The sequence below is a fragment of the Trichoderma ghanense genome (genome assembly GCF_004382785.1).
Source record: "Trichoderma ghanense strain CCMA-1212 chromosome Unknown scaffold_12, whole genome shotgun sequence".
NCBI classification, from domain to species: domain Eukaryota; kingdom Fungi; phylum Ascomycota; class Sordariomycetes; order Hypocreales; family Hypocreaceae; genus Trichoderma; species Trichoderma ghanense.
Window position 1 is genome coordinate 355,763 of NW_027395675.1, and position 19,590 is coordinate 375,352.

At 52.9% G+C, this 19,590-nt stretch overlaps 10 protein-coding genes across 10 annotated transcripts; 5 read left to right on the forward strand and 5 right to left on the reverse strand.

Annotated features, from left to right (window-relative positions):
* Positions 1–1,477: 1,477 nt before the first annotated feature.
* On the reverse strand, positions 1,478–2,193 carry CCMA1212_008488 (uncharacterized protein; the record flags this gene model as incomplete). The annotated part of the gene is made up of 2 exons (XM_073705620.1): positions 1,478–1,867; positions 1,930–2,193. The coding sequence occupies 2 exons, from the start codon at positions 2,191–2,193 to the stop codon at positions 1,478–1,480; spliced, it is 654 nt and encodes a 217-aa protein (XP_073555986.1).
* A 1,534-nt stretch (positions 2,194–3,727) lies between these two features.
* Positions 3,728–4,735, reverse strand: CCMA1212_008489 (Short chain dehydrogenase andI; the record flags this gene model as incomplete). The annotated part of the gene is made up of 1 exon (XM_073705621.1): positions 3,728–4,735. The coding sequence occupies one exon, from the start codon at positions 4,733–4,735 to the stop codon at positions 3,728–3,730; it is 1,008 nt and encodes a 335-aa protein (XP_073555987.1).
* A 964-nt stretch (positions 4,736–5,699) lies between these two features.
* On the forward strand, positions 5,700–7,844 carry CCMA1212_008490 (uncharacterized protein; the record flags this gene model as incomplete). The annotated part of the gene is made up of 4 exons (XM_073705622.1): positions 5,700–5,713; positions 6,006–6,528; positions 6,616–6,744; positions 6,792–7,844. 4 exons carry the CDS (start codon positions 5,700–5,702, stop codon positions 7,842–7,844), a joined length of 1,719 nt encoding a protein of 572 aa, XP_073555881.1.
* A 576-nt stretch (positions 7,845–8,420) lies between these two features.
* Positions 8,421–8,933, forward strand: CCMA1212_008491 (uncharacterized protein; the record flags this gene model as incomplete). Its single annotated transcript, XM_073705623.1, has 4 exons — positions 8,421–8,426; positions 8,474–8,508; positions 8,598–8,644; positions 8,707–8,933. 4 exons carry the CDS (start codon positions 8,421–8,423, stop codon positions 8,931–8,933), a joined length of 315 nt encoding a protein of 104 aa, XP_073555880.1.
* Positions 8,934–10,067: 1,134 nt separating this feature from the next.
* Positions 10,068–11,024, reverse strand: CCMA1212_008492 (Radical S-adenosyl methionine domain-containing protein 2; the record flags this gene model as incomplete). The annotated part of the gene is made up of 1 exon (XM_073705624.1): positions 10,068–11,024. The coding sequence occupies one exon, from the start codon at positions 11,022–11,024 to the stop codon at positions 10,068–10,070; it is 957 nt and encodes a 318-aa protein (XP_073555879.1).
* A 249-nt stretch (positions 11,025–11,273) lies between these two features.
* On the forward strand, positions 11,274–12,003 carry CCMA1212_008493 (Uridylate kinase; the record flags this gene model as incomplete). Its single annotated transcript, XM_073705625.1, has 4 exons — positions 11,274–11,310; positions 11,365–11,630; positions 11,687–11,872; positions 11,935–12,003. 4 exons carry the CDS (start codon positions 11,274–11,276, stop codon positions 12,001–12,003), a joined length of 558 nt encoding a protein of 185 aa, XP_073555878.1.
* CCMA1212_008494 (uncharacterized protein) lies at positions 11,448–11,666 on the reverse strand (the record flags this gene model as incomplete). Its single annotated transcript, XM_073705626.1, has 1 exon — positions 11,448–11,666. One exon carries the CDS (start codon positions 11,664–11,666, stop codon positions 11,448–11,450), a length of 219 nt encoding a protein of 72 aa, XP_073555885.1.
* Positions 12,004–12,345: 342 nt separating the features above from the next.
* Positions 12,346–12,996, reverse strand: CCMA1212_008495 (uncharacterized protein; the record flags this gene model as incomplete). Its single annotated transcript, XM_073705627.1, has 1 exon — positions 12,346–12,996. The coding sequence occupies one exon, from the start codon at positions 12,994–12,996 to the stop codon at positions 12,346–12,348; it is 651 nt and encodes a 216-aa protein (XP_073555884.1).
* Positions 12,997–14,208: 1,212 nt separating this feature from the next.
* On the forward strand, positions 14,209–14,586 carry CCMA1212_008496 (uncharacterized protein; the record flags this gene model as incomplete). Its single annotated transcript, XM_073705628.1, has 1 exon — positions 14,209–14,586. One exon carries the CDS (start codon positions 14,209–14,211, stop codon positions 14,584–14,586), a length of 378 nt encoding a protein of 125 aa, XP_073555883.1.
* A 648-nt stretch (positions 14,587–15,234) lies between these two features.
* CCMA1212_008497 (Bypass of stop codon protein 6) lies at positions 15,235–16,808 on the forward strand (the record flags this gene model as incomplete). The annotated part of the gene is made up of 4 exons (XM_073705629.1): positions 15,235–15,485; positions 15,555–16,370; positions 16,438–16,510; positions 16,569–16,808. The coding sequence occupies 4 exons, from the start codon at positions 15,235–15,237 to the stop codon at positions 16,806–16,808; spliced, it is 1,380 nt and encodes a 459-aa protein (XP_073555882.1).
* Positions 16,809–19,590: the final 2,782 nt, after the last annotated feature.

The following is a 19,590-nucleotide window of genomic DNA, read 5'->3' on the forward strand; positions in this document are numbered from 1 at the left end:
ACTCTACGGAAAAGCAACTCTCAATGTAACGTTCTCTCATAGAATGAGGGGGATCGACACAATCTGATCTATAATGCGGGGAGTAGATATCCGATCGTGTATACTGGCTAAATGGTGTCGCCATTTTCGGGCAGGATGCGACCCTATCCGGAATCTATTATCCTACGGGATATTTCTTCCCACGTCGAATGCCGTGCCTCATCCCCACATGTTGTCGATGAGCCGAGTGGAAACAAGGTCATGGCGAAGCGAGATACGAATGCATACTAGCTATGCTCGATGGCTGTGTAATTCTAGGGATTGAGATTTAGGCTGAAGACATGGCTTGAGTCCTAGGTTGTTGGACGGTCGATTGGTCAGAGAATAGAATGACGATGAATAACCCGAAGGATCTAGGCGTCATACATAAGAGGTGCATTTCCGAAATAACCTTCATTGAGCGTCACATTGCATATGACGTTTGCCCAATGCGGAATTGATTGCTGTCGTATTGTTCGCTGCTCTGAGAAATAACCCGTAGCTATAAAGAAGAGACAGGTTGGTTGCATTCATATAGCAGGGTGACATCTCTTCTGGCACGGAACTCGCCGTCAAGGTTCGAACAAAGCTTGAAGTGAGCGTAGAGTCAGATGCAATTCTACGGTCAAGTTAACAGATGATTAGGAGATACAATTACTGGATGACATATCGCCAAGTGACTCTGGCAAGGCGATAAAGGAACCATTAAGGTGCCTTGGCCAGTAACCCTTGCTTTGTTGCAGTATCTCGCGGTGTATGTAACCGTTGAAAAACGGGTGCGGTTGAGGCATCCTCATGGGATTCTGGAGACGTATGCGGACACCCAATGCCTGTTTCCGGGAGAAAGCAAGCTTTGCGGCCAGAATGATTGACTTTTGTTCAATCTTCTTGGTCGACCGACTCATTCGCCTGAGACCGCTGGTAACACCGTGGTGCCAAGATCCGCGCAACAGGCTACAGACAAGTTCGGAGACCCCAGGTAATCGCTTGACCATGCCACGCCACCGTAGGAAAGTTCGTATCAAGCAACTGCAAGACAGACAGTTTCACTGCGGCAATCTGACATGTTGGCTCCGACCATTCACAACCCCTCAATGTTGGCCAAGAGCGGTAATTCATACAGGGTTAGTTTTGAAAAACGGTCAACTGTAGTTTCCAAGAGCACTGAGGTTGGCAGCGACTGTGGAGCGTCCGCTACTCACCAGTGACTATGAAACAGACACTTGTCCTACGAAATACAAGTCACAAAATCCAGACAGCGGTTATAGACGGGCAGCTCTCTCCTGCGGTGCATCAAGTGTCACACAACTTGGCCACAATGGGGACTGATTGCGGTTTTGATGCCCTCCTAAGCCTGGGGCATCATTGTTCAATTAATCATTACAGAATGTCTCATATAAGAATAGAATATCAATCTGGGTATCCAAGCTCGGCAGCTACCGTCTATCTCGCAAAGTAACTAGGACAGGAGCATGGCCATACCCAGGGCGGCGGCAACGATACCAAAGGACGCCTGGACAGAACCAGCCCCGGAGCAAGTGTCTCGCTTGTAGCCGTTCCCATTGGGAGCCTTGTTGCTAGTCGTGCAGGACGTAGTGCTGGCTGGCGCAGCAGAAGTCGACGTAGGAGAGGTATCCGAAGAGACTAGCCTTCCTCCGAAGACATTATCCGGATTCGATGCGCTCTTGACATTCTGGGCCGCGCTCTGGTACGCGTCCAGCGTGTTTTTTCCTGACGAATCTTCGTTGACTACGCCGCTCATTCCGCTGATGCAGTGGGAAAAGGTGTTTTGGGCACAGTAGAAAAAGAAGGGATCCGTGTTATTGACCGTCACTTCGAAAGTCTGGCTCTGGAGGAGGCATTGCTTGTTAAAGAAGTCATTACTCTATAGGGCGGGCCTCAAGTACTTACGCCCACTCCGCTTGACACGGGCATGAAGCCGGAGAAGAAGCCTCCCGTCTTGGCTGGGGCGCAAGGATTCGCAAAGTCTCCCATCACGACTGAGTGGTTGAGGGGGTGGAAGTTGAAGGAGAGGACATCGCCGATTCTGGCCTTGATGTTGTTTGGCTTGAAGGCAAATTGGCCGTTGGGACCGACATCGACCTTGATCGTCTCTGCGCTGGCCTGGGAAGCCAAGGCGACGATGGCAGCGGAGGCGAGGGACGTAGCACGCATGATGATGATGGGGAGCGGAGTTGGACTTTGATGGATCCGTTTGCTTCTGGCCAACTTCGAGAAACGCGACATCCGCTTCAAGAGTAACGATCATGTTATATACTTCACTCCTATTCTCTTCGACCCCGAGATGCCGAAACGCTCAATTCCAAATACCATCTGATATCGATATTCACATAAGATCGGGCCCAGACACGGCACAATTCTGAGGCCAAGGAACGATTTCTTTCCGATCTGCTCGACTAGCCCCCTTGGAACGTTCGAGCTGGATGCACCTGAACACGCGGCGAGTGGATCGATTGAAGTCAGCTTCACAGACAAACTCACGACACAGGGCGTCCGAAAGGAGCAAGAGATGGTGGGGACTGTGTTCTGCTCCCGAGCGAATGGATCACGCTTTTGATGCTATATTAAGAGCTCTGCTAGCCATATCAGGGCGCGGGCCGGGGTTGGGGTGGCTTTTGCATTTGTCTTTTCAGAGGTGCCCCTCGCGAAGAACTTCCACCTAACCTTGTCCGCCCGCTCGGTCGGGAGCAACAGATAGGCCGGTCTAGTTGTTGGGCAGAGTCACGGGGCTCACGATGACTGGTTCAAATATCATTTGTGAAGCATGCCGCATGAGCTCCAGGTGAGGTTATTGAACGTGCTGGAGGCCCTGTGAGATTCCTGCTTGTTGCGCCCTGTCATCCGCTAAGGCGGCTCACGGCTTCGTTGTACCTGGGAATCTCACGCCACGCGAGTAGGTTATAAGAGGTTTATTTGTCTTTCAGGTCTTATTGAATGGCATTTTGCTGCTTGGCTCGGTCAAGAGACCAGCTGACAGCGGTGTGTTTTGAAGTTGTCTATAAGCGTCAATGTGATTGCTACAGATCAATTACACCACATATGTTTGCATCGATAGAAAATCGTGTGCAGGCTGCGATACACCAAAGTTCGGTTCGGGCAAATCACACAGATGGCGTATCGGGACTATAAGCACGTCTAGATGGAGAATGCGGTCGGACGCGTTGATGCTGCACAATACGAGCCCGACAGCTTGCAATTCGTACAAGTCCAAGCCACATCCACGATAGTGAGATGTACTCCTTGATGAGTTGTAGTTGAGAATTTCCCACTGGTTGCGTTGTCATCGTGTCAGAACAATAGATACTAAAGCTGGACCTGATCTTACTGTCTTTACTTCCTCCCCCGAGTCTCGAAACTATACGAAGTCTCGGAAGTAGCTCGCAGCCACTCGTAGCCTATAGTATCCTCATGGATTCACCAGTCGGCCGACTCTACACCAGTCAGAAATTCTCGGCGGCCCTTTTCACATCCTCAGCCTGATAAAGCTCATGTACAATTCTTTTCTCCTCATCAATGGGATAGTCAAGGGTAACCTGTCGAACGGCTGTTTAGGAATAAGAGAAAAAAAAACTTCAAGTGATACAAGTTCATCCCATGCGTGATAATGGTGGTCGAGTAACTTCGCACACAATGGTTAGTCCAATACAATAACGCTCAGCTCCTCTATTCCATGCTAATTCACAGTGAGCTATTTCCAGGGCTCAGTCTCGACACCGCTCAAGGCCGTCTTGTACAAGTTCTGTTCCACAATCTCCTGCTTGCGGGCAAGGAGCTCGTCGCAGTCCCAATTGACCCAGACAAAGCGTCCGGCCAGGAAGCTAGCCTCCTCAGATGCCAACCAGGCCGTGAAGTCGCCTGTCAGAGAAGCCTCCGTGACAACTAAACTGTCAATAACCCCGGCTCTTGCGCCCATTTGAGTCTGCACAGCGCCTGGGTGAACTGAAATGAAGCGAGCAGTCTCGGGCGGGACGTCGACGGAGACGCACTCGGACCAGCGAGCGAGGGCGGCCTTGCTTGAGCCGTAGGAGCTTAGGTTCGGGAGATCGTATTTATAGGCGGCAATGGTATTCAGAGTAATAACAACTCCGGGGCCATCAACGGAGGGCTGGGCGGCGCGGTGCCTCAGGTAGGTCAGGGTAACGTTGACTGAACCGTATACATTGATCTGAAAGCCGGCCCACCAATCCTCCAGGTCCGTGTCGAGGAAGGGCTTTGGAGCTGGCATGTAGCCCGCATTATTCACCAGCACTGCAGGTGAGGCATCCAGGTACTCAAAGAGTCTCTTGACATCGTCCTTGGAGGAAATGTCGGCGGCGATGGGAGTGAACTTGGTTTCGGGATACTCGTCGGCGAGTTCCATGGCCGAGGTCTGTATACGGGCTTTGTTGCGACCAACAATGACAACTTCGGCCGCTTTGCGAGCTGCAAATGAGCGGCACATGTCGACGCCCATTCCGAAGCCGCCGCCGGTGACGAGGATGGTCTTGCCGCTGTAGTCGACGCGCTCGAGAGCTGCAGTCAGGCCGGCGTAGCGGGAGGTGTGTTGCTTCATGGCGAGAGTCGTGAGTTGCGTGGGCGGTGGAACTGATGGAGAGATGAGGTCGCTTGGGATGTTGGAATCAAGGTGTTTTTTCAGAGGCAAAGTGAAGACGATTCGGTCGATGATGGGACTGTCGCGAGGTGTTGGGAGCGTCATTGCGTCTTATACTGTTGTCAACCGACGGTATATCTATATCTCAACCGCATCACCGACTAACGCTTTGTAGCTGACATTACAAATCGTCGAAATGAATAACAACTCTATGCGCTTGTAAACGCAGTTTCTTCCATCGTATCAATCGTACATGTGTCTCAATCGGCGGCGTCACGAAATTGTTAGCTCCTTGAGATGGGCTGAGAGAGGGGCATTTGCAAGCGGCGGGCACAGAGGAAACTTTTGGCGATGCTTGGCGTTGGAGTAAAGAGGGCCATCGTTCAGACTGTGAAAGCCTCATAACATGAGAAAGGAAGACGTACGTCACTTCAGCAGCTGAATCTGGTAAACGGTCATAGGCGTTGGACCAGTCGTCACATATACTCTTATCACAGTAAGTTGATCAGTGACATTCGGGTGAGGCTTCGTATGGAGATCGGGGACGCAACCAGTTGACTACTGCGACTGGAACTTGACAGAGAGCTTTTGCGGCTCACCTCGACAATAGTGGGAGATTGAGCAGCGCAATTTCTTCTTGGAACATGACAGGATGTTGGCAGATGAATTGATGACTCTAGGCGATGAGCAGATGAGGCAATGGGTTTCTGCTGCTGCTCTCTCCAGACAGCTCTGCCATCTTTTCGACGAGGCTCCTCTCCTCCTCTCTCATCTTTCCCATCGAGACCTCGGAATTTCCCATCATCTCGCCCATCGTCTCTGACAGAGAGTGATTCCATACCTCCTTTGCCATACACGTCCCGTTTCGCGATTGTACTTGCACTCCCGACGCCGCCTGCTTTGTAAGGCCCATACATGTATCATCAACAAGCTCATGTGGAGCGTGCTTTTAGTGGAGAAACAATGCGGGTGCACGCACCATGATGAAGCATAGCAGTATCTTGGAGATGTTATCTTGCATCCAGATTCATACGCATCTTCATTCTGGCTTCAGGGCATCACAAGCAAGATGAAACCACCCAGGTATGACATAATCGAGTGAAAGTGCGGAAGAAAGGCAGAAAGGGATGCTGACATCACGTGATGGCGATGATGATAGGCCACCGTGAATTGAGGGCATCACGAAATGATCTTGTCTGCTCACACAACAAACAATGTCGGAATTTCCCCTGTGATGCGACATGGGCAGACAGCCGACCAGTGCCAATTGCCATACGTGTCGTCGCCGTCGGATCAAGTGCGATCAACAGAAACCGAGCTGCGGACAGTGCCTGAAGTCGCAATATGAGTGCCTAGGATATGACCGGGTCCTCAGAATTCAGAGCCAAGGGGTTGGCCGCTCGGGGCTGGTCAAAATTGGGCAATCGAGTTCATTTCCTTCACAAGCGCCGGCTCACGATGGCGAGAATGATGGCAGCCACTCATCAGGAGAGGGCGGCAGGAGTTACAGGCGGAAACCCGAGGCAAAATCAACACCAAATCTCAAGCAAGTGACGCAGCCTCTCGTCAGCCAGCCAAGCCTCGACCCGTTCGTCGACAACGTCACCTTCTCCTACTTGTTCGACGCCTACAGCTGGATAAACATGCACAGCATCCTCCTCCAGGATACGCCCATGCGCCAGCATCTCGCCCAGCAAACAGACGAGCTCGGCTATGACAGCCTTCGGGCGCTGGCATACGGTCTATTCGGTCGAGACCATCACGTCGAGCAATTGCAGCAGAAAGGTCAGCAAATCTACGGCACGATCCTCAAGAGGCTGCAGTCAAGGCTGGGAGTAGCATCCAAGTCGGAATTGGCGACTCTCATCAAGCCCATCCACATCATGGGGTCGTATGCGGTAAGTTGAATGTCCCTTACATATGACATTCTCATTCATGAAGGCTACGAAAACTTGATTGATGAACGCTGATCATGTCGTTTGCAGATCGCCATAGACTCTGACCTTCGATTCGTCCACCATCAAGGGCTGGCGCGAATCCTGGAACACTGCGGGCCAGAATGTTTCCAAGACCCGTCAATCCTTCCACTATTCGAATCCTGCAGATTCACAATGGTGAGTGCTCCCAATCTCACAAACCTCTCCCTACTAATCAACGGTAGCTGGCCAATGCGATCGTGCAAAGGCATGGCACGTTTCTCGAACAAGAACAGTGGAAGACAGTACCTTGGTCAAGGTGCCCGGAAAACAAGTCCAACACACAGAAGCTGCTCGACATCATCTCTTCGCTACCTGGTCTCTTCGAGAAAACGGACCGGGTTCTCAATGAACGTTCCCAATGGGTCGCTGGCGATTGCACCATCATCCGCGCAGAGACGCCAACCACAGTCCCTGACCTTCAGCAGCAGCTCGATTCCATGCTATTGGACTTGATTGCCTGGCGTTACCACTGGTCTGCAGAAAACTCCAAAGCACAAGATATCCTCGACTGGGCGCTGTACAGAGTAAGCGACGAGTCATATCGACCTGGCATCAACGAGGTCCGCGGCCCAGACGTGTATGGACTAAACGTCGGCAACATCCCTTTCGAAACCTTGGACACAGAGCCCGGGGCGAACGCAGACACCTTTGCGCTGATGCAAGAGGCTGCACTCTACATAACGGCCACAATCACCATGGGGCGGCTTCAAAAGAACCTCGCCGGTGCCGCTCGTGCCGCAGACGCAATTGACTTTTACAATGCTCCAAACTTTTCCACATGTCGATGCTACTTTGACAATCCGGGACCATCGAGACTCTGTCAAATCTTTCCCGAACCCAGTGACCACGTGAGTCAGGCGGCCTCATGGAATCTGACCAGTGCCATGATATCTGAGGCGCCGGTCAAATCAGCAAGCAGCGACAGCAGCGAGCTTCTCGCCATACCGACCAATCATTCATCTTATTCAATATCATCGTCTGCAGCAGGGACGACCCTTCTGCCCGGAGATGGGCGCTTCGCCGGACAACTACGAATCTTGAACTCCCTGATCAAACATCTTCCAAAGAGCCGCCCTTATGTTCTAAGCACCCTAGGGGCCATGGGGCTCAGCCACTGCGTCCACGACGTTCGTCCCTTGGATGGGAACGAATACATTGCGGAAGCAATTCGAGAAACCATGCTAAAGTCGAGATTTGGGGATGCAGCGGACGTACTGCTGAAGCGCTATCGGTGACCTCAAACAAGATCATGTCCCATTCTCTCAACTAAGCTCGATGGCTGAAGCGACTCAACGCCGGGGAGGGACTCGAAGCGCTCATTGCCAGGATTATTGCTGTCTCTGAATCAGTCCTGGACGCTCGAGTTATACTTTTGGCACTCTCAAATAGGCAATAGAAACAGCCTCAAAGCAAAACAGCCTCAAACCTTGATTCTAGCTAATCGGTAGTCCCCCGATGAAACATGTGTTTGTCCCTCGTCTACCTAAAGACGGACAAGTGAAAGTCAATTCGGAGAATAGGCGAAGCCGAAGCCACCGTCCAGCTCTTCAGAAGCCTTGAACGATATCAACAAACGCTACCAATTTCTACATCTGTCCAACTGGTGTCCATCTTTCAGACTTCATTGATAACTATATAAACCTCTTCGTCCCCCAGCTTGTGGCCTCCCATACCTTTCAACTACCAACTTCTTTCATCGACAGTCCTCAGTATACTGAATACCAAGTGCTGTCAACTCCAATCGTCCATCTCAATCCGCCAGTATACATCTTTCTCGCTTCGTTTTTCTTCTTTTTATAAACGATATCAAAATGGATGTCGTTTCCACCCCTCCTGCGCCGGCACAACGGCAAACACGACCCAGGCCGAGAAGGCCTCACACGGATGCGGAGCGGGCCCGTAAGTCTCAAAGTCTCAATGCCTGCTTTCCTTTCAAGGGGAGGTAAGCTAACAGTGGTATCAGAACGAGAGGCCAACAGAGTGCGCAGACGGCTCAACCGCATCCGTGAGGTGCGAGTCCGTCTCACCGAAGAAGGTATGTATGCCTTGCATCTCACCCACTCTCCCACGTGCTGCATAGCTGACTTATATATATAGAGAGCCGCATCTACAATCGGCTCTCTCAACACGACGGAGATGGCCAGGTCACCCTGATCTGGAGATTTGGCGGGTGGGCCATCCGGAGACGGGGAGAGCGCGGAATGATCCTCGTGGTGGAGGAACTCGACCTCTTCGCCCTCCTCGAGGTCTTGTGCTTGATGGATTGCACAATCGAGGAAAGGGCATCCCGAGGACGCCGGCGGATGACGTTTCGGCGGGAGTGAGCCCTGGGGATTAAGCTTGTTGCCTTGATTGGCTTTTTGTATCCCTGGGGAGCAACGACATTGGGTTCACGTCAACTGGCGTCTAAGCGCAGTGGTGGTGGAATTTGACAGTTTACGCATAAATATACCCTTTTTGTTCTACTTATCCAGCTTTGATTGTGATGTGTTTCTCCAATCGCCGAAAATTATTCATTGAATGTTGGGCAATATGTCGCTCTTCTCCACTGCATATGAGTCTCCATGAGCGTACCTCCCGTCAAGTGCTTGTATGCTTTACCCGTTGCGCTCATAGTTGCCGGCGACGTTGCATGTCCAAGGGAAAGGGCACGATTGCATGTGTAAAAAGCACCTGTATTACGCGGAAAACGTGATGGTAGCCATGTATTGCCGTCTCTGGAGTCAGGTGTGATACCGCTGCCTACATGTAGCACTTGCAAGTATTCTCAGAGCATTTGTGTAACTTTGCGTCCCTTTCGACCGCAGATGACAATCATTACGCAGCCTAGAAGTCTCCAATATGAGGCAAGGACTTTAGAATAATCTAATGGTCGCCCATCCTAGGCTTTCTGAACCATTCGGAGTAGAGCATCTTGAAAGGAAACCTTCACGAGAAACATCCAAACTTGGTGGCGCAGCCGCGCCGTTTGGGTTGCATCACAAGGGAGATCCTGGACTGTAGGCCGCCCCGGAAGCAGAGGTCGCGGCCGTCACACCAGCTCTGCTCCTCCAATTACCACTGAGATTCGACATCATGCGTATCGATGCTGAAAGTCTCCGGTACTATGCCTTCTACGAGCACCACCTTTTCCCGAGAGGATGCATTTCGCCCAATGCCCTCTTTCTGGCCACGGGCAGCAAGGAACTTGCCCCGCTTAATGCGGAGGTGGCGCGCGTGGAGGCAGCTCTTTGATACCTACCAACTACTCAAGATACAATGTGTGAATCCTACGATGATGGAAGTTCGTGGGAATGCATAGCACGGAGAGGGGGGGCGACAACAGGACAGATCAACAACGTAGCGGGCATATGGATTTGGATCACCGTGAAGCCTAATACAGAGCATAATCAGACCCGTTCCCCCCCCTCGACAAGCCGCAAAAGCGTAGCAGCAGCTCAGCAACCCCTCTGTTCGAGTCACCACTCCAACTCCCTGCTGTCGGGAGAACACGGTCCCTTGTTCCAGTCGTAGAGACCCCCACGTTCGAGAAATGCCTGCTCGTCCCAAAAAACGGCCTTTAACGCGTCCCGTACGCCGACTTTGAGAATAGACTCAGACGGCGATTTGCCATTCCTATCCAAAAAGCGCATGTATTCATCAAGAATCAGGTAAGACCGTGCCATCAGACGGTTTGGTTCCGGAACGAGCGACGCTTGGCCTCTGTGTCTCTGACAGAAGTCGTCAAACTCCTCGTCAGAGATGGTCAGGCTGTGAGCATTGCGGAGCGCGGCATCAGAGTCGTTCTCTCCCGCCACGATGAGCACCTGGAAGCACTTCCAGCGGAATGGCTGCAGAGCACTCAGCTGCCGATTCATGTCCTCCAAGTGGTTGAACCTGTTGACGACGGTGTTGAGCTTGAACTTGATGTTGTACTTTTGGCACCAGAAAGCAATCTCGTACAGCTTCTCAACCTGGTTGCCAGAGCCTCGTCCGATTTTGATGTTTGTAGCCTCGTCAAAGGAGTCGCAGCTGATTGCCAAAATGTCAATATTGCGGCCGTGCTGCCGGAGAAACTGCTCTTTGATCAAGCTCCCGTTGGAGACGACGGAGACAGACTCCAGCTGGAGGGTGAGCTTGCAGTAGTCAATCATCTCCCCGAGGAACTTTGGATAGAGAAAGGGCTCGCCGCCGGCAAAGTTGCACTTTTTCATGCCGGCTTCTTTGAGGAGCTTGAGGCCCCGTTTGGCGTTTTCTGGGGATTCAATGTGGGAGGTTGTTGCTGTGTGGAAGCAGAAGGAGCATGACATGTTGCATTTTCGAGAAAAGTGATAGTTGACCGAGATTGGAGGGGATTGTCTAGGTCGAAAGGGGCCTTTGGTATAGACCAGTAGAAGAGTGACGATGGCAATGAGGAGGTAGATGAAGCTATGCATGGTCAGATGGTGATGGTTTGGGGACAGGATTCATGTGAGGCAGAGTGAATGGAAGGAAAAAGAAGAAAAAGAGAAGGGACACGGCAAACAGGCCCTCCACGGCTTTTAAAGCAGTCGACACCTACCCGTGACTTGATGTAGCACAACGCAATCTCCGCACATACATATAACACACCTCGCCTGCATCGAGGGGTGTGGCTTCAGCCCCCCCACCTCCCATCTTCATCAGAAGTCAAGTTGCTAGTAACCATGGAATCTGCTGGGAGACTCATCATCTTTGTCCTCGGTAAGCCAAAGCACCGCCGAACCATAGCTAAGCTGAGCTAACCAGTCCGTATAGGTGCCCCTGGAGCAGGAAAGGGATCCCTTTGCAAGAAGCTTGCGAAGAGATACGCCTTCACTCATCTCTCTATCGGCGATGTCCTACGAAACGTCGTTGCGATCCCTGGAGCGGACGAGACAGTGGTCGGATATGTCCAGCGTGGAGAGCTCTTGCCTACCGAGCTGCTCTTTGATGTTCTCAGGCCTCACATCAACGGTTGCGGGACGATTATTTTGGATGGCTTTCCACGACGCCTTGATCAGGCTGAAGCATTTGAGAAAGAAGTAAGCATCGGGAAACCTCTTGCGACGAGTATCCATGAATGGCTAACCTGGCGCAGTTTCAGGCTCCTACGCTTGTCCTGTTCTTCGACTGCCCTCGAGATTTGGCCGAGGGACGAGTCGTGAACAGAAAGCAAGGCCGTGAGGGAGACAATCTCGAGACTTTCAAGAAGAGGTACGACGAGTTCCAGGAGCTGAATCCTCCTCTTCTCGAGCGCTACGAGAAGCAGGGAAAGCTCATCACGGTCAGTCATCAACCCGTCATTCCATGCGCAATGCCGCAGGCCAGTGCCTAACTGCGTGATAGGTTGATACGAGCGGGTACACCAACGCTTCGTATGCAATGTTGCTGCATCTGTTGCAAGGCAGATTGTAGCAGGCGATAAGCGCTCACGTGTGAGGGTGGCACAGAGGGCAACATGAAAACATGGTCGGGTTACTGCCGCGGAAGGATGGCATTCCATAGCGTCTAGGTGTATAAACTCGCCACTTGCCCCTCGTGTAGAACGAACGATGATCACAGACAGTCGTGATCGTGGATAATAATCGCTCAGTTCACGTCTCGCAATGGAACAGCTCAACCCTTGAGAAACAAAGATCGTGGTGGACAGAATAGCATCAGCGGCTCCATAGTCAATCAGAATCAAGATAAACGCGCATCAAAGGCTACGCCACCCAGTAATTCCCGCGTCAACATAACCAGGATCACCCTCTGCTCTCAAGCACCATTTCTGCGCTTCCACTCGAAATAGGCCGAAACTTTGCCCGTTGGCCGACCCGGCGCAAACGCCCAGGAATAGGTCTTCATGAACTCAACGATCCTCTCATCCATGAGCTGCATCGCGTCCTGCTTCTGCTGCTCAGTCGGCTCTCCCCCGTCGACGCCGACCAGCGCCCTTTGCAGCTCGACTTCGCCGACCTGGTGGCCAAAGTCCATCTTGTCCAGGACAATGTGGAACTTTTCGTCATCGACCTCATCGGCGATCCAGGCTTCGCGCGTGGTGGTAAACACGGCAATGGGCTCGAGGCCAAAGTTGCGCGACTCTGCGCCGTCGATGCCCGTGGCCTGCCGAACGTATGCGGAAATACTGTCGATGCCGCTGAGCTCTTCGAACCTCGAGTTCAAAAAGTTGCCGCCCTTTTTGAGCTTTGCCTCCCAGATTCCGTTTCGTTTGCGTACCCAGGCGCCCGACTTGGAGAGGAGGCCCAACTTGTCGTAGTAGGAGTCGTGGATCACCTTGACGGGGAGGCTCTGGAGGCTCTTGAAGGGGGGGAGGCCGCCATGTTGCGTCAATTGGGGGACGGCGAGGGAGCGGAACTTTCTCTCGACTTCGAGGATGCACGTCTTTGGGAGGCGTCGGGATGCCATGGCCGGGGCCTGGCGGTGTCTCTGAGCGAGAGATGCATGGTCAGCAGGGCTCGGCACGGTGCAGTGGAATCAGCGGCTTTCTTTCCCGCCGTGCAAGGACGAGGCTTGATGCCCAATGACTTGCCTGAATACAGTACGGACAGCTGGTTGGGAGAAGGTGAGACAGACAAGAAGGATTCGGGCTCGACACTCCAGCTGAGCAGGCGGAACAACTGTGGCCCGTGCGTGAATGTCGGATTAAACGGGCATTGGATGATGCAGGCGATGGCCAGCTGGCAAATCGTATGTTTGTGTGTGCGACTTTGTGTAACCCAGCTGTCTCGCCACTCCGGTTCATCGGGTGAATGAGCGAGCATAAGCAGGACTTTCTGTGCGTCGTTTTGACTGGTGAATTTCCTTTCGGCTTCACCAAGCCAACTGAATTGAAAGCTACTCCCAGATCCTGCGGCATCTCTGTGATGTGGTGGTGGTGAGGGCCGGAGTTTGGAGCTTGGCTTGTGCCAGCTGACCGGCCACTTTACCAATATCCAAGAGATTTTTAATAATATATAATGGCAATGGTGTAAAGAATAGTCGGGTTTTTTTATAAACATCATAAAGAGTCGACATCGCTCGACGAGCCATGATCTTGATTCAAGCCAAGACAGGGCTGTCTTGCGTTTGGAGAACAGCAGGAGATCCTGTGGGATCGACTGCATGCTTGACATCTCGGAGCCTGCCTTTTCTGGCGGCATGTGGCGCTGGTATTACGGCAATCAGCGGACAGACGAATGATTGACATGTTCAAATCTCTGGAGCGGGCTTGCAGCTCTGATGAGGCCTGTGTCAGTGAGGCGTCGCCATTCTCGTGGCGGGAGGTACGGGCATCCGGTGAGCCAGCTCGATAAGCGTTGGTTCCTATGCTAACATTTGACATCAGTTTGTCTCATGGAGATGTAACAGACGCCGTCATCAAACACTGGTCTGCTGGAGACGAAAGATGACGGTTACACTGCCCCAACCAGGCAGCAGCTTTGTTCTCCATAAGCTTGCCAATCATGAGAGAAAAGCAAGAGAATTGAGACATTCTCGAGCACACAAGATGCAAGGGGTGGAATCTCAGCCAATCTCAGCTGACCCAAGTTGGGTATATAAGAAGAAGCCATCTCCTCTTATTTGCACTCCAAACCTCATCACTATCACTGAGATCGTCCAACTTCAAATCCACTCAAAATGCATCTGACCAAGCCCCTCATCTGCCTCTCCCTCTCCGCCTCCGTGGCCCAAAGCGCCATCGCCATCGGCAACCAGATCCGAGAAGGCGGCACGCACTTCAACGTGGCCTGGATCGAGGGCGTAAACCCCTGCCAGGCCGACGTCGCCATCGGTCCCGAGAGCGGCCGCGAGTGCAACAAGAACTTTCGGCTCGACGGCACCGACTACTATCTTGTTGGATGCACGGATCCCGACACGGGGTATGCGCAGAACCCGCAGAGGCTGAGGCGGGTCAAGGACAACTCGCTGTATGGGACTTGTGCGCCGGTGAAGAAGAAGGAGATTGACTGCAAGGGGTCGACGCACAATGTGGTCAAGCGGTATCTGTGTGGTTAGATGCGAGGGATCTATCAGTAGGAGGCTCATACGAAGGCGGTCGAGTGGACGGAATACACAGCACGACAGGGCCGAAGATGGACCTGAATCACAATTGCAGTCTCCTATCCCTATTTATAGCCACAGGAAGAGCCTACAGCTGAGATTTCACGCCGTCTTTCACTATAAGTCGAGATTCGACAGTAGCTTTCTAGGAGCAAATCTCTTTTACGGCGGTCAACGATCTTTGTGTATGGGCCAGTTGGACATGCACAGTGCTTCTTTCATTCTCACAGTTTGGCCTGTTGTTGTAGATCTTCGTCATGAGTCTACTGTACAACATTGAGCACCTTAGATACTGTCCGCGACTGTGTCTCAATCCGGTTCATGTGAAGCAACAGCATAACCCGACGTCGAACCCCCAGCCCATGCTGAAACCATCGACCACTTACACGGAACATGCGGAGAAATACGGGGAGTGTCGCCCTTTGAATGGCCACAGCATTACCCCGTCAATGCGGGGGAGTTACGTTTACTTTCGGAGAATTGCCCATACAGGCGAAACGCCTCAGCAGCATCGTCCCCTATTTATGACCCGAGGTTGCAACTCTGCCGTTGTGGCGGTGGAACGCCTGGCCTTCTCACCGTGAGATGAGCACACATGCAATCATGGCAATCACCGAGACTCAAACCACGATCGAAACAGCGATTGACCTAGCAGACTTGCCGCAAGCCTGCCGTCAAGATGCGGCTCCATCATCAGAGGCGGAGAACCGTAGCCTCGACAAGTCGGTGTACTTGAAGCTCATCAGCGCCGGCTTCTCCTTCTTCGTCGCCGGAGTCAACGACGGAGCCATCGGGGCCTTGATCCCCTATTTCATTCGCGAGTACAACGTCAGCACCGCCATAGTATCCAGCGTGTGAGTCCCCAATAAGCTTCACACAACATGATTCCACAACTGTTGACCGACACGATGTTCCCGCCTCAGCTACGGCGCCAACTTCCTCGGCTGGCTCTCCGCCGCCTTCGCCAACACCCATCTCTGCCAGTACCTCAACCTCGGCGCCATGCTCGCCCTCGGAGCCGCATTCCAGATCGCCGCCCACGCCCTCCGCTCCTGGGACCCTCCGTTCGGGCTCTTCGTCGTGACGTTTTGGCTCGTGAGCGTCGGCCAGGCCTTTCAGGACACGCACGCAAACTCGTGGGTCGCCGGCGCTGTTCCCAGGGGCGCGCATCGCTGGCTGGCCTTTATTCATGCCATGTACATGGCGGGCTGCCTGGTTGGACCATTCGTCTCGACGGCGGTGGCTTCGGCGGGGGAGGTCTCGCGGTGGTACTTGTTTTATACGTTTCCTTTGGGGCTTGGGGTAGTGAACCTCGTGCTGACGTGTGTTGCTTTTCGGGACACGCTTGGGCTTCAAAGGAAGAGCGTTGCGAGCGAGAGCCAGGGAAGGACGCTGGGTGAGTCTGCAGCTGCTGAGCCCAGCAGCGAGGCCGTATCGAGGAACAGGGAGGCAACGCAGCTCATCAAGAAGACGGCGTCCACGCCCAGCGTCTGGCTGCTCAGCCTCTTCTTCTTCTTCTATCTCGGCTCGGTGCTTACTGCTGGCGGCTGGGTCGTCGAGTATCTGGTCAACGTGCGACACGGCAATCTTTCGCAGATGGGGTACGTGCCCGCTGGCTTCAACGGCGGGGGTCTGCTTGGACGGCTGCTGCTTGCTGAGCCGACGCACAGGTTTGGCGAGCGCCGGATGGTGTTTTTGTACGTTGCTGCGGCGATTGGCCTACAGCTCATCTTCTGGCTGTAAGTTGGACAGACTTTCCTACCGCCCATAGCAATGCCCGGATTCAAGCTTACAGTTCTCTATCAGGGTGCCGAACATCATTGCCGCTTCCATTGCCGTGAGCTTCATTGGCTTCTTCACGGGACCGCTGTTTCCAACCGTACGTCTCCTCACTCCTTCATACCATATCCTGACATCGCCTAACTCGTTTGTAAAAGGGCATCTCCCTTGGCTCCAAGCTGTTCCCGTCAGAGATTCACTCCACCGCGCTGCCGCTTGTCTTTGTCTTTGCCCAGCTGGGAGGCTCCCTGTTTCCCATCATCACGGGCGTTGTCTCTGCCGACGCCGGCGTCAAGGTGCTGCAGCCAATGTTGATTGCTCTCCTTACGATCACGGCCATCAGCTGGCTACTGGTACCGTCGCCAAAGACGTCGAATGCCGAGCTGCATCAAGAGTGATGGCGGATACAGAAGCCTCACCCACATTAGGTACACAGGCCCAGGCATCAAGGGCTGGGTGAGGGTGCTTGTCGGAGAGTTGTACAAAGTGTGGAGATTGGACAGATGAGCTCTTGTTTTCACACGGAGATGCTGAAGAACCGCATCTACGGAAAATTGCCACAACATTTGTACGTCTAGGGTTGCGGGGATCAATAAAGCATCTTATTTGACAGAGCACAACTTGCAAATATATGCAGTGTAGCCTCTCATCTCACACAACACCCAGGCCAGATACAGTCCCAGAGCTCAGCAAATCGGCATCCCAAGCGCCCGAATAGAACTTGTTGCCTCTATCCTCCCGTCTGAGGGCTGCCTTCAGGGATGTTATACCTTCCGAGGTCCGTCGGAGCTTGAGCACCGACCGCCATTCTTAAGAGGAGAGGAGATTTTGAACCCTTGACATCCCTTGCATCAGCGCGGCACACCAAGATTGGCTTGCCGCGCGATCAACATTTTAGCTTGAGCAGGGTTAACTCAAGCAGTTTAACCCTTCCTCTGGCGCACCAATCGATCAGAGTACTATCGTGACGCAAGGATCATGCGTGTCTCATATGGGACGATCTACCAGTCCCTCTCACCGCGTTCCGAGATGTGTAGACACAAACACTGCGACGAGCGACGCTCCCTCGACGAGAACCCGGTAGCTTAGCTGCCTCGGTAATGTAAAGAGACATTGAGATTGATTGTCGCCATGGCTGTGGCGTCCACAAACGGCTCATCAATCGGTCGCAACAGCAGCCCAATTGTGATTGAAGTGATAGTCATCTCTCAGGTTCCGAGACCCCATAGCAATGTGACGCCGTGGACTGTTTTGCGCTGCAAGATTGGCCTAAAGACTTTTCTGCATTGATCTGGTTGCTCCGGTACATTAAATCATCTTTGTGAGGACCAGGCCTTTCCATCTTCGTCTCTGGCGTTGGGTCAAGGACGTGACGAGAAGATGCAAAGGCCATCATGCGATCATGACACGACAACGCAGATGGGGGCGTCCGCCACGAAAACACTGGGCATCGGGCCCGGACACCTTTGAACAGTAGCCATCCCTGCAGCTATCAATTTCTGTGCTTCCTCACATCCGGGTACAAAGTACGTAGGCATGCAGACATAGGTATCTACTCGAGGGTTACAAGCCCGGGGCTGCTCGAACCCGGTGTGACGGAGCGACGTGACAAATACCGCTTCGTACCTGCATGATACTACATACATACTATGCACTCCGCTCCTTGCAGAAGAGCTTCAGCCGTACCAAGCTTCGTCCAGCTGTGTTCAGGTGCCGGTGGACTCATGGTCTGCTGTCTGCTTCTGTCGTGTTCCCGTAATGAAACAGACCACGACTGTGTTTAGTATCCAGAGCCCATTCAGAAGGGAAAGCTAAGATGCCGTTTCTCCAGAGCGCGGGAGAAGCGCAACCACGGGCGGGACGACGGTAGAGGCGGCGCAATGGCAGGGCTATGCCGGCCAGCAGGTCTCTATACAAGAGAACCGCTCTGTGACTTGGCTGACCGGGATACGAAGCAGGGATACCCAAGACTTGGCGACCAAACATCCAATCATCCCAGATTGCAATGAAACCTCGGTGTTGGTATAACCAGCGGTTCATGCGAACTACTTATACCTCTCACTCGTACCTATGCAGCCATCGTGTAGATGTCGTTGGTCGAGGCTGCAAAGTGTACGGATCCGTTCGCCAATCTCGCAGCACAGACATACACACATGCAACATGCAACGGAAATACACTCTGGGGGAGGAATAATTGTCATCAGCCAGGCCAAAAATGTGTGCAGGATATCAACATACGCAAGACGGAGTACACGCTGCAGATATTGCATCGTCCGTTGTTCAACAGCAAAATACTCTGTGCAAGCTACAGAATCGTGCATTCGTGCTCACAATCAATGAGATGTCGTACTGAGCTCCTATCGGGTCACAGGCATTGGGAAAGGGCAAATGCAGGGAGAGCGGTGTTTTGTCTCGCAGCGTCTGCAAGGGCTTTCCGACCCGACAACAATGTGAGGCATGTCTCAGTCGCCCCGTCCAAAAGACAAACGGCCCATGGACTTTTCGGAATCTTGGATCGCCCACGGCAGAAAGCTCTTCGTCAAGAGGGGGGGGGGGGGGGGCCAATTTTGGCCAGCATTGGTCGACATTTTTGCGAGTTGGTCGAGAGAGGTTGTGTGTGCTTATGGTTGGTTGGCCCTCGGGTGGTTCTCGTGGATAACAGAGTATTCCGGTGGGCATAAATCGAGTTGGAGGCAAATCTGGAAGAAGGAGAAAAGAAAAGAAAATGCCCAGAGCAACAGCGCAGCATCTGAAGCGCGTGTTTACCCTCGACCAAGGTGGGATGGTAAAAGCATCTCCCGCCCAGCATCCCGGCCCATCGATCCTCGTTCTCAAACTTGCATGACAGTCTCAGTCTCGGTGCCCTACATCACATTGTCAGCTCCGAGCTACCAGAGAGATTAGGAAGAGCAATCTCAACATCATTTTGCAGCAGCCGGATTGCCCTTTGAGCACCGGGCCCCCGGAATTGATAAAACTCTTCCTCCCCATCTTTGCTTCTTTGTTTCCCTTCCACTTCTTGATCAGCTTTTGTTGTCCCGAGCTTCTTCGCCTCTCTCTCCCTTCAAAGACCACCGACGGCCCCCACAGCCTGCAAACAAACGAGCAAGCTCTCCCTCTCCCTCCCTCTCGGGATCCCCTCACCTCCCTTTCGCCCGTCCGTCCAACTTTGCCCATTCG